Source organism: Octodon degus, unplaced genomic scaffold (genome assembly GCF_000260255.1).
Source record: "Octodon degus isolate 3935 unplaced genomic scaffold, OctDeg1.0 scaffold00008, whole genome shotgun sequence".
Taxonomy (NCBI): domain Eukaryota; kingdom Metazoa; phylum Chordata; class Mammalia; order Rodentia; family Octodontidae; genus Octodon; species Octodon degus.
This window is the reverse complement of record NW_004524584.1, coordinates 1,426,935-1,439,167: the sequence shown is the minus strand read 5'-3', so window position 1 is coordinate 1,439,167 and position 12,233 is coordinate 1,426,935. Positions and strand designations below refer to the sequence as shown.

The 12,233-nt window shown below is 36.9% G+C and overlaps 1 protein-coding gene across 1 annotated transcript in view; it reads right to left on the bottom strand.

Moving 5' to 3' along the window:
* Copb2 (coatomer protein complex subunit beta 2) overlaps positions 1-11,874 on the bottom strand; it is a 27,303-nt gene extending 15,429 nt beyond the window's left edge. Inside the window, exons 1-6 of the mRNA XM_004624976.2 lie at positions 11,762-11,874; positions 7,062-7,199; positions 3,754-3,840; positions 3,193-3,319; positions 2,402-2,550; positions 411-557 (exon numbers count right to left, since the gene is read on the bottom strand). Coding sequence (XP_004625033.2) covers positions 411-557; positions 2,402-2,550; positions 3,193-3,319; positions 3,754-3,840; positions 7,062-7,199; positions 11,762-11,764 — 651 coding nt within the window. The 5' untranslated portion in view covers positions 11,765-11,874. The remainder of the gene's footprint in view (positions 1-410; positions 558-2,401; positions 2,551-3,192; positions 3,320-3,753; positions 3,841-7,061; positions 7,200-11,761) is intronic.
* Between the last annotated feature and the right edge of the window lie 359 nt (positions 11,875-12,233).

Here is a 12,233-nt window from a genome sequence, read left to right as displayed (position 1 = left end):
TTTTTTTTTTTTTTTTTTTGGTGGAACCAGGGCTTGTACTCAGGTTCTTGCGCTTGCCAGGGAAGCCGTCTCCCTGGCTCTAAAATATTAAAATTTCTAAACTCAATTATTAAATGAAAAACAAATACGCTATCATTTTATTTTTAGAAGCTTGCCACACATTTGTGAATTTTTAGAAATATTACTGAGGACTGAACCCACAGTTCTGCACATGTTAGGTGAGTACTTTACTGCTGAACTACATCCCCAGCCTGTGTTCATTTTTGTAGAGATCTCAGACCACAGTTTAAGTGCAAGTACTGAGGTCTTAAGTTATGCTATGAACAGAGATTAGCAACCAAATTTAACTGTCCTAGAAGAAACAGTTGAAAAAATATCTAAAATATGTTAAGGTAATGAAAAAAGCGTACCTGGTAATCCCATATTTTAACAAGTCGGTCATCTGCACCTGAAATAAGGTATGGTTTGTCGCCACCACTGTAGTAATCAATGCAATTCACACCTTTCTCGTGTCCCTCCAGAGTGAAGTTTGGTGATGAAGAGCCCAGCTGCCACACCTTCAGGGAGCAACAGCATCGGCCAGTCAGTACAGGCCTTTGATTTCAGAAGATAGATCCCCCATACTTCCCACATACAACATACAATTCCAAAGCCCAGGAGAAAAAAGCTAAGAAGCATTCACGCCCCCCCCCCAATCTGTTCTAATTTGTTCTCATTTTACTTCAATTTCCAGGAGAATCACTGTCAATTCTGTAGAAATGCTGATCTCTAGGCTTTATCCTACAGATTATGAATACATATAGTGATCTACAATGAAGCCTAAGGATCTAGATGTTTAACACTGGGAAACATTGCTTTGAGGGAAAATAATGATTTTCTGACAGATTTAACACAGTACAGTAAGATGTACTGAAAGGAAAACAAATACTGTTTGGTTAAAAATTTAAAGGCTAGAAAATTAGTCAAAGGCTACAAGATTGAACTTTACCTTTATAAACATTTAGTGGTTGTCTACTTTGTGAAAGTCCCTTTAAGAGTACAAAGCTATATAAATATATACCACTTTCTTGTGTATGTGCTGTCTGTGACAAACTTTACTTAAGCCAAATCCTTGTGTTCCAGAGATTAAACTAATTTAGTGAACCTGTAAGCTAATTCCAAAGTTTCTAATCTTTGTCAAAAACAAGGACAATCCAACAAAAGAGGAAAAAAAGTAAGATCAAATCCTAAAGTATTCAGACATGTAACAGCTTATATAAAGGAAAACCAATACATGTTGTATAAATTTAAATGTGTAAGCAAAATTTAATGTGATTTAATATGTATGCATACAGATATATTTTAAATATTATAATGCCAAAAGAAATATGACTTTACTCACTACAACGTGTTAAACATCTAGTGCAGGCAAAGCACTGTGTTGTTTGCTGCTGCATGCCTGTCTGGGAGAAGGAGGAAAACACCCAGGTCCTGGCCCAAACATCTAGTATTTCAGAGGATAAAGTTTTGAAAAAACATTAATTATGACTCCATGTGAGAAAGGGCTAATAGAAGCAAAAGGAATAGAGTGAGCGTTAATTGGATCTGTCTACAATTGAAATGAACCCCTTAGAAGAGCTTCTCAGAGTTAATTATTTGTGCTAAGCCTTAAGATCTGTGTAGTTCTCCAGAGGAAAATAAATCACAAAGGGAAAATTAAGAAAGCTGCAGGTACAGGGAAGAGCTGGTTAAGGGAAGGTGTATTTCTGGAATAGGTAGGAGACAAGGGTTATAAATGCCTCACAACATAGTTCAGGTCAGCCTTGGCAATCTTTTTTTTTTTTTTTTTTTTTTTTTTGGCAGTACCAGTGATTGAACTCAGGACCTTGCGTTTGACAGGCAAGCACATATTCTACTGAGCTATCTCCCTGGCCCTAGCGTTGGCAATCCTAAGGCACCTGGACTTCACACTCACACTGAGAATGGACAAGACGGAATCTATGATCTGGGAAAACAGTGACAGCAGTATGGGTAACAGAGTTAGAAAGGGAGAATGGAGGTAGCGAATTCAAATGCAAATTAGATTAATAATGATGTGAGGGCAACAACAAATACACTAAAGAGAGGGTAGTAATAGCCTAGAGAAGATCACAGCATTTTCGCTACTGCAGGTTTCTGAAGGCTGAAACAATGCTGCTTTCACATGGCAAAATGCTCCTTCTTTAAGAGGATTGCTACAATATTCTTCTAAATAGAATATGCCTTTCTGGATCCAAATGCGACTATTTTGATTTCAAAATGAACTTCTGAAAGATACTTCTAAGGCAGCAGTCAGTAGCTTTCTGTATTGTGAACAGTGAAACAAATCTCGGCAATTGTGCTCCACTAGCAATGGTGACTCACACACAGAGTGGCGCCCTACCTTGATGGTCCTGTCCAAAGATGCACTGGCAAACTGATTGTTATCTTTGGGATTGATCACGATCTGCATAACATAATGGGTGTGTCCTTCAAATACTTGTGAACAAGACCATTTTTTATCCCAGTCCCAGAGCTTAATAAGCATGTCATCTAGGCAAAAAGAAAAAAACCTCAATTTAGTTGCAATTTCTACTTTCTTTTTCTATTACAGAACTAAGACATAGCATCTTTGTACCTTTAAGACAGCAAATTTAACACAAATCATACATTCCATGATTTAATGAAACAGAATTATACTGAAAAAGATTATCTAAAGTCCTTAAGAATAAACATAACTGTGTAGCACAGTAGAAATAAAGTACTCAGAGGTACTGCCAATTCAGTGCTATTCATTTTAATTGCCCTCTCAAAGGTTCACTGTTCTATATAAAATACCAAGGAAGAAACTAGTCTGAATATAAAGGTAAAACTGAGTAGGGTCTATGGCAACCTGCCAACAACTCACTCATCAGCATGTAAATGAGCTTTTTGCTCAGCAGACGCTTAAAGAGCTAGACCTTGAGGTCTTCCTTGACAGGAATCAGAGCAATTGTTATACATTCCTAAGTACAGCTGATATTTCATTGAAATGAAAGCAAGCAGCATCAATAGCACAATCATGGATATAAATGGCTGAAGAGCTGCTTGGAATTAAAACTCTACTGGTAAAAGCAGGTAAAGAATAGCATGTCTCACTGAATGAAAATTAATTACCCAACGATATGCACATGACCCAAAGAGTTCATCTCTTACCACTGCTGGTTAGAATGAAAGGCTGGGTTGGATGAACAGCTATACAGCGAATGTAGTCAGAATGTGCTTCAAACATATGAACTCTTTCCAGGGTATTGTAATTGAACACTCTGATCTGCATGTCATCCTACCAAAGGAAATGTAAGAGATCATTATTATTTTTATGAAATAAATTTTGCAAACGCTATATTATAGACTCAAGGAACAATATCCATGCTTTAATATTCTGCATTAATTAAGCAGAGTGTGGAGGTTCACCCCTGTAAACCCAGAACTTGGACGGTTAAAGCAGGAGGATCTCCATAAGTTCGAGACCAGCTTGGACTACACAGTGGGTTAAAGGCACCCTGAAGTACGTATCAGGATTCTTGTCACCAAAAGAGAGAGAGAGAGAGAGAGAGACAGAGACAGAGACAGAGACAGAGACAGAGAGAGAGAGAGACAGAGAGACAGAGAAAACATGACATTAACAAAATAAATCAGGCATCAAAACTCTACAACTAGTTTACATACTATTGGCCAAATAAGAAAATGGGATTTGAGACTCATAGAACAACTTACCGCTCCTGTCACAACCCAGTTCTTCCTTGCAACAAATTTTGCAGCTCGAACTGGAAGATCACATACTTCAAATGTCTTCACCAGTGTCTTTAAAATTTAATAAGAATATACACATTGAGCTATGAGAAAATAACTGAAAACTCTATTCTGCTATATTTAAAACCTCCAAGTCTACTTAAAAAATATTATTAGACTAAAATATGAAAGCTCAATATTAAAATTTTAAAAAAATGGCCTGATCACCTTTTCCTTAATAGATTTGTAATTAAAATTTCTTTAAAAGAGAAAGCAAAGGTCCGTAAGATGGTATTCCAGATTCTCTACGCTCTGACTCCTTTCTCCCAGTCCAGCCTTAACTTGCTATTCCCAGACTCATCTCTGTTTCTACTCCCTCTGCTTGGACACCCTGCTTGGAAGTTTGTATTTTCCTTTTATAACAGCATTTCATAATTACATGTTTAATTTCAACAGGCCTTGCTACATTATATCTTATGGGTGGAAATCATCTTCTTCACTGTTTGCCAAGAACCTGAAAGGGTGGCTGGCACTTAATGAATTCACTGTTTCTTGATTTTTTTTTTTTTAACTGAACTCACAGTTATGACTCATAAACAAGATATAACTCTTTTTTATACTTTAGCAATATACTGCCATTCAAATGCTTTTTCTTCCTCAGAAAGTATGAAAGCTTAAGTTATTTAGATGTTTTCTTGAGCTGCTTTCAGTGTATCAGATACAGAGAATAACGGTAGAAAAACAGGAGAATCTCCAGAAAAAGTAGAAATGAATGCACTTTTTGTATACCCATTTTGATACCTATTTTTTAAAATTCTGGAAATCAGACTATTTTTCAATCCCTCTATTTGTACTAGAAAACAATAATGAAGTATTTAAAAATATAATCTTATTCGCTTAGTAACCAACTGCACTGAAAGAAACAAGAACTGGTCACAAGAACTGCTGAGCCCACTCTGGCTTTCTAGGCCTGATGTCAAAGATTCTCTAGGCAATTCTTCAACAAGAGGAGACTTTAGTACACACCTACACAAATGCTACTAGTTGACTATGATACCGTCACAGAGAACTGACAGAAAATGCAATCTATAAGATGGCAGAAAAATATAGAAAAACTCAAGAGGAGCCAGCCAATCTCAGGATATGCAGAGCAATAAAAGGAAATCAGCTGCAGAACAATCATGGTTCCACACCATGTTGGGTGCTGCAGCTGATACAAAGGACCCAAGCAATGGTCTGCACATTCTGGAACTAAGCAATCTAAGGAGGAAGAAAAACAATACCCTCAAATATACATATGTCCAATGTGAATCAGCAAATTCTTGACTATTACTTTTATAGTCCTTCATAAGTGTCATATATAATTTTATCTAACATTTGATCATTCTAACAATCTTGTGATATAAGGATTATAATATGATCTTTAATTTACATAAAATACACTTAAGGATTAACATGGTTAAAAGGCTCCAAATCATAAAATATCATACATTATTATTTCCTTATTTAAATTGAGGTACATTTGAATTCATTTCCAAAAGCCTTTTGACTCTCTCAAAAATATTGCTCTTGATATACATGAATGACAAATAACTTGCTGGTGATAATGGGGGGAAATGCAGGCAGAACTAAAGAAAAATCATTTAATAAAGACTTAGTAGGTATCTACCAAGAGCTTCACATTATGCCAAGAAATGCCCTATGCACTGGAGCAATAATGACAAGACCAGGAGATCCCTGCCCTCACAGAACCTCCATTCTTATAGGAAAGAACATTAAACAGAAAATTAGCAACGAGAATAATGACAAAAGGAGAAGATAGCCTGTAGGAGGGCAGAGAAGGGAACAAAAGAGAAAAAAGAGGTAAAGTAGTTACTCATAAAATGGAGATATAGTAAAGCTTATAGAAAATTAAGGGAAGTATACGTTGGCTTCAGAACATATGATAGTGAAATAACAATGCTAACAGATCAGTGAAGTGGGCCAACAAAGGGATTCTCCATGAAAAATTAGGGTGATGGGACTCCAACCTGTTAGGCATAAAATAGAAACACTGTAAATAGTTGGGAGGATAGAGAGAGAGAGACAGAGACAGACAGGAGGAGGAGGGAGAGAAGGAGGGAATGAGAGAAGAGGAGGAGGGGGAGGCAGAAGAACAGGAGGAGGAAAAAGACCAATAAAGATCCAAAACTGAAGAGAACAGAAATTTTGAACTAGTGGTAAACGGAATGCTTTCTGTTCTTTAGCTCAACAAATAATTATTAAGCATGTAACTACATAGGAGATAATGACACAAGGACTGAGATCTAGCAGAGAACAAGATGTTAATATGTACAAAATGCCAAGAATGAGGGCCTTGGTTTAATGTGTATTCTAGTGAGTGTAACAGTGTGAGGGTATTTTTAGGTTTACTTACAACCTTGGCTCTCTAATACTATTTTTTGCCATCTTAAATGCCTTGACTGTGAATTTTATATGGATTTCAAGAACTTAACATTGAGGAAATACTATATAAGTAGACTCACAGCTGTATGAGAGTGCTAATAATATTTTTTTACTCAGGAAAACATTATAGTTTATTTATTTATGGAGAAGCAGAATATATTTATTAGGGGAAAGAAAGCTTCTGTCTGAGACAGGGACAGATAGTTTAATAAGACTGGGGCATTAAGAGAATGTTGTAAGACACACAATTTATAACAAGCATAATCATAATCAAAAGTTGACTTCAGTTACTTCTATATGGTTTCTTGAAAGCTACCTGCACATCATTACATTAAATATTTGGCAAAAAATAAATAAAAATTAAAATTTTAACTCTTAGGACAGTTTGAATGGGAAATTAAGTATTAACAATGAATTTTTTTTTTTTTCTCCGAATGCCTTCAGGGCAGGTTTGGCTGGCTTGAGTTGTGGGGATCGAACCACAGCACCCTGAGCCTGACTGCTTTGTTGAAGCAGCCACTTAAAGAACTGAGCTAAGGGGCAGACCCCCAACAATGAAATGTTTTATTGATACCAAGTCACCCTACATTTTAGTGTCAGTTTCCCCGATATCAAAGAAAAGCTAAGACTACTTTATCAGAGTCATTACATATAAATATCATCATATATGTCTGCAGGCTACACCCTCATAAAGGCAACTTCTATTTAAAATAATCTGTACCAATTCATTTGAGAAAGCAATATACATACAGCTGCTTGACTCTTATTTTTAATAGTTTTTCTCATTCATTATTAAAATAGCCTGATACAGTATTTTATTTGTAATAAAGTCTTTAAAAAAATCCTACCTGTGTTTCATGATTCCAAACACATACACTACCATTGTAAAGACTTGCTAACATCCATGGTTCTGTAGGATGTAAATCTACACTCTTAACTCGATCAGATCTAGCGGTTAGCTTTCTCTTGATATCAAGACGAAGAGGCTACAGAGAAAAAATATTTAAAAGTTAAATTTCTAAGCCAAATAAAACTTACCTGAGACTTTAATTAAATTTAGACTTTATTAACAAGTTTAAAAGTTTTTTTTTTTACTTTGCAAAACTGTGGATTATAGTTCTGAATCTAAAATACTTCTTCAGTTGTACATAGAAAAAATAATGATGTGCGAACCAAAAAGAGTAATGAAAATCTAAAAGGTATAACAGATACTGTGAAAGGGAAATTGTTCAATGGGAAGGAAAAACTGAAATAAGAAAAAGAACAAATGAAAGAAGGAGAAAAAAAAAAATATATATATATATATTACATAGGTATACATGCAGAATAGTTTGAATAATTGTATTGTCGATTTCTGCTGGTCTTTTGAAAGGAGGTGTTAATGCTTAAAAATTTTTTTACTCATATTTTCCCCTATTTTGAATTTCTTATAATTTATTTCTTATTATTTTGCTTTGCTTTTTTTTTCTTTAAATGAATCTTACACATTTATATCTGGTAATCTGAACAACTAATTTAAAGATAGCATCATGTAATACAGCAACCACTGTTGAATTCCTACTCGTTTAGTGAAATCTTGTATCATTTTTCTAATGGTTCTTTTTCTTTTTTTTTTTTAATATATATTTACTTATTTATTGTGTGTGTGTGTGTGTGTGTGTGTGTGTGGCCAGCTCAGCCCACCAAGGGGCAGGGCTGGCTGGCATGCGGTCCCTGTGCTTTGCTTAGCTTAGCTTGTTCTAAGTAGGTGCTTTAGACCACTGAGCCATCTCACCAGCCCCCACTAATGGTTTTTCTATCACTATTTTTTTAATAAAAGAAAAAATGATAAATTTAAAAAAATTTCTTTTATAGTTCTTTTAATACTCATTATTTGTTTACATATCTAGAAAATTGTACTGTCTATACTTAGAGGCAATAAGGCTGAAAAGTGATAGAAAGTTCTACTTACAAAAGAAATTTAATAAGAGGCCATGTTGAATACTTTTGTAAAAACTCTGAATTCTGATTTAACAGAAGACAATTGGTTTCTCATGTTTATACTTTCAATATGTTGTGATATAGTTTTGATTAATGTATACCAAAAATGATAATCCACTCAGAGTATGTAGTTGGGATATTTTAATAATCATTGAAACAACAGGATATTGACACCTCATTAAGCCGCAAGATGTTATAATTTCTTAAAAGATACTTGGAATCTGGAACTGTGTCAATAACCTATTGGCCTCTCCTTTGGCTGTCTCACTCAGGTATGATTTTGTAACATCACACTTTAGTCATTTGAAGATAATTGGCTTACTGAGTAATAAAGGTCTTCCAAATGTTGGCACCTTTCATTACCCTCTATGAAAAGATCACATTTATTAATATCACTACTACCTCAACTGATAAATCTTTGAGTACTAGAACCTCTCAAGTTCATGATAAATGTTCTCTAAAATTCTAATTTTCACAGGAAAACTCCAACGGTATCATTAGCAACAGATACGTCAGGGACCAGCTACCTTCCAGTTCTTAGAATATGCTTACTAGGTAAGTTTGAATAACCACAGATTCTTAGTCATTGCTTCAAGTAAAACTTGCAACTTAAATATTTAAATAGCACAAGTGTTTTTCATGAGACAATCACCATACTTAAGTATGTATTATCCCCAATTCATCATATAGAGTATTTAAAAAATGTGTACTCAAGTGTTGAGATGTAATAACAATAATGTTTACAATCTCACTGATGATATTCTTAAAATGAAGCTGGCTTCTGAAAAACTGTGGGAGCCAGTGAGATTGCTCAGTGGTCTAAATGCCTGCCTGGCAGGAGCAAGGACTTGGGTCTGATTCCCGGTACTGCACATCATGCCGGCCCCATGCTGTGATGGGTACTGAAACCAGGTGTGGTGGCATACCCCTGTAAACCCAGTGCTGGGGAGGCTGAGACAAGAAGATCACTATGAGTCTGAGCTGTGAGGCAAGATCCTGTACCCAATAAATAAACTGTTAAAAAGTTAAAAGATAAAAAAACTGTGGCATGAAGAACATATACTGCTAGCCACTGTGCCAGCAGGTGTACATTATACCATCAGTGCAAATACTGACATAGCGAAAAGGGCCAGTAAGATTTTACTATTAAGAAAATCATTTTAACCTGTGTACCTCCTGAAAGAATAATGGGGACATCTAAGGGACTACAGATCACACTTTGAGAACCCCTGGTTTGTAGACTATCTAGTTAATAAATGTATAACATCTGCTAAATCACAATATTGTGCCCATGTCATTAGCATACTGGAAGATATTGCAAAGATATGTTCTTCATGTAATTCTTACAACTCTGGCCTATTCTATGAAAAGAGTTCTTCAGAGAAAAACGGATTATTATTTTAACTAAAAAATTAGTAAATGCAACTAAGGTGTGAGTAGTTAAGAGTTATATCCACATCCATGAAGGCCTTTGGAGTAAAATGGGACTATCTGCAATACTGTCATGAATTTAAGTTATAGGAACCTACTGAAAAAGTAAAAATATTCTTTTGAGTCAAAACATACTAACAGTTTGAAACAGTTTTTCTTTTTTCTAGCCAGATTCCTCATCTGGACCACAAAAAGAAAATGATAGTAATTATTTTCTTAGTTATCCCAAGGATGTCATTCTAAAAGGAGTTAATTTGTTATTCATAACGATGCCCTGGGGCAGCAGGTGTAAATCACCCTTGTAGGCAGGTTGAGAAAGACTGATTTAAAATATGTTTTCCTTTCAACAGGTCTTACAAACAACCTCAAAGTTCCTGGCAGGTTAAGGTACTATCATATTTTCATTGTTGTCATGGTCCACGATTACGAGACAGAAATTTATTTTTCAATGTAAAATGGAGATCTAGCAGAGATAATTTCCTGAAATAAAGTAAATAAATACTTTGCCTCTTTGGATCAAAATTAGATCACTGACCACCTCCAACTCTTTTTACTTTTATACAAATATTTCTCATTTTAGAGAAAGATTTAAAACATAGGATCCCTTATATCTTGGAAGATCTAATCTAGCACCTCAGTTTACATGCTAAGGATAAGAAAATTTCCAGATGCTTAAACCAAATTACAGTATTTACACATCTTCTATATACAACCTCCTATATATCTTTAATATAATATAAATATTGTAGTTATTATATTGTAGTGTTCAGGAAATGACAAGAAAAAACTGATTATATTCAATTTTCCCCCAAAATATTTCCAGGTTGCAGTTGCTGAATCTGTTGATGTGGAACCAATGGATATAGAAGACTGACTGTGTATTAAAGAATGAAGGCAATATTTCATTATAAAAATACTTGATTCTTGAAATTAGTTGAATGCAAAAGCTGTTCTCAAAAACTTTAATTACAAGAAACAGCATACTCTAATCAGCATAGAGTGTATGTTTTATTTAGAGGCTCTTAATCTGGAGACTAATGAAGGTTTACAGATGAGAATGGGAATGGTGTGAGGTGAGGTATCTATGAAGGAACACAAATTTCATACAAAATTTTGTTTCTCTAAGCATTTTTCTGAATGTGCCCACAACTTGCACCAGGTTATCCAAGAGATCAACCTCTGTCACTGTTCAACTCCACCACAATCAACCGTGGGTTGACTTAATTTTTTTTTTTTTTTTTTTGTGGAACCAGGAATGGTACTCAGGACCTCAGGCCTGCGAGGTAGGCGCCCCCAGTCTCCAGAGTTATTTTTTTTTAAATGCAAGATAAGTGAGTGAAATTATGAATCTCTAGTCTTCCAGCTCCAAAATATTGGTTACGTGTTTCATAACAAATTTTTTAAAAGGCAAGACAATGTTCAAAAATAAAAATATTTTCTCACATTTTCAGAAAAAAACATTCTCACAATATTGCATTTTTCTTTATTACAATACTTAGGCGCAAAAGCAACTGAACGGTACATATGAGGACGATGAAAATGTGCTGTCTGCCTGCTATTCATACAAACCACGACACTGCAATGGAGAAAAGCACATCGGGCAGTTTTTAAACACTCCCCAGTTTTTCTTTTCCTCGAAAAACCCAGGAGCTGGACTCTCAATATATTAAAAATTCCACTTCTGGTTCCACATACCCTTTTTGTGGGATTTCTGTTTAAGTTCGTAGTCTGTGGTCAGCACATTACTTCAAAAATGAGTCCAACAAGAGTGCATGATTAGCTGTCACCGTGTTAAGGATAAAATGAAGCAGTTTCGCCACAGCTGCGTCCGGAGCTCAACGTCTCTGCTCCTTACATTCATTTCCTTGCACTGCGGACCCTCGCGCAGACCGCAGGTGCCGGCAAGCGCCCAAGAGTCAGCGGGGACCGGGACCCCTCGCTCGCAACCCACCCCAGTCGGCTGGGCTCCATCACCTCCTCCCTACCGGGACTCCCGCAGGACCCCGGTGCCGCAGGGCCGCAGGCGTCGGCCACAGCGGGAGAGCAAACCGCGGCCACGGTGGCCCTCAAGCCAGGAGCCCCAGGAAGAGGCCGCAGCGACAAGGCTCCGCGCTCTCCTGCCGAGTCCTGGACCTACCATGGCTCCGTCGATCCAAGCCCAGAGGCCTTTTTTTCCTCCCAGCGACGCAGGTCCCCAAGAAGCCCACCGACTCGCAGATCCGCAGACTGACTGACGTGGAACTTCCGGGAAGTAACTCTCGCGATAGTCGGAGGGCAGGCCTCCGCGCCTGCGCAAACATCGCGCGTGGGGGGGGGGGAGGTTGTGCTTTCTCCCGACGCGCCTGGGTTTCCGAGGCAACGCGGACTTTCCGAAATCGCTGGGCTGACTTGCCTTCTTTAGAAGGGGTGTGGCCTAGTGCGCCTCCACGCCTAGCGCAGTACTGCTGAGGTGTGCAGGATGAGAAAGCCCAGAGACTAAAAGAAAGAAAAATTTAGAATTTATCTGGACCTAACGGCGCGGAGGCGGAGAAGCGCAGTCGGATCTTCCTGGATTCTGGCTCTGAGATGGGGAGTGGAGAGGAACAATGAAACTACAGAGCGTTCTGTGG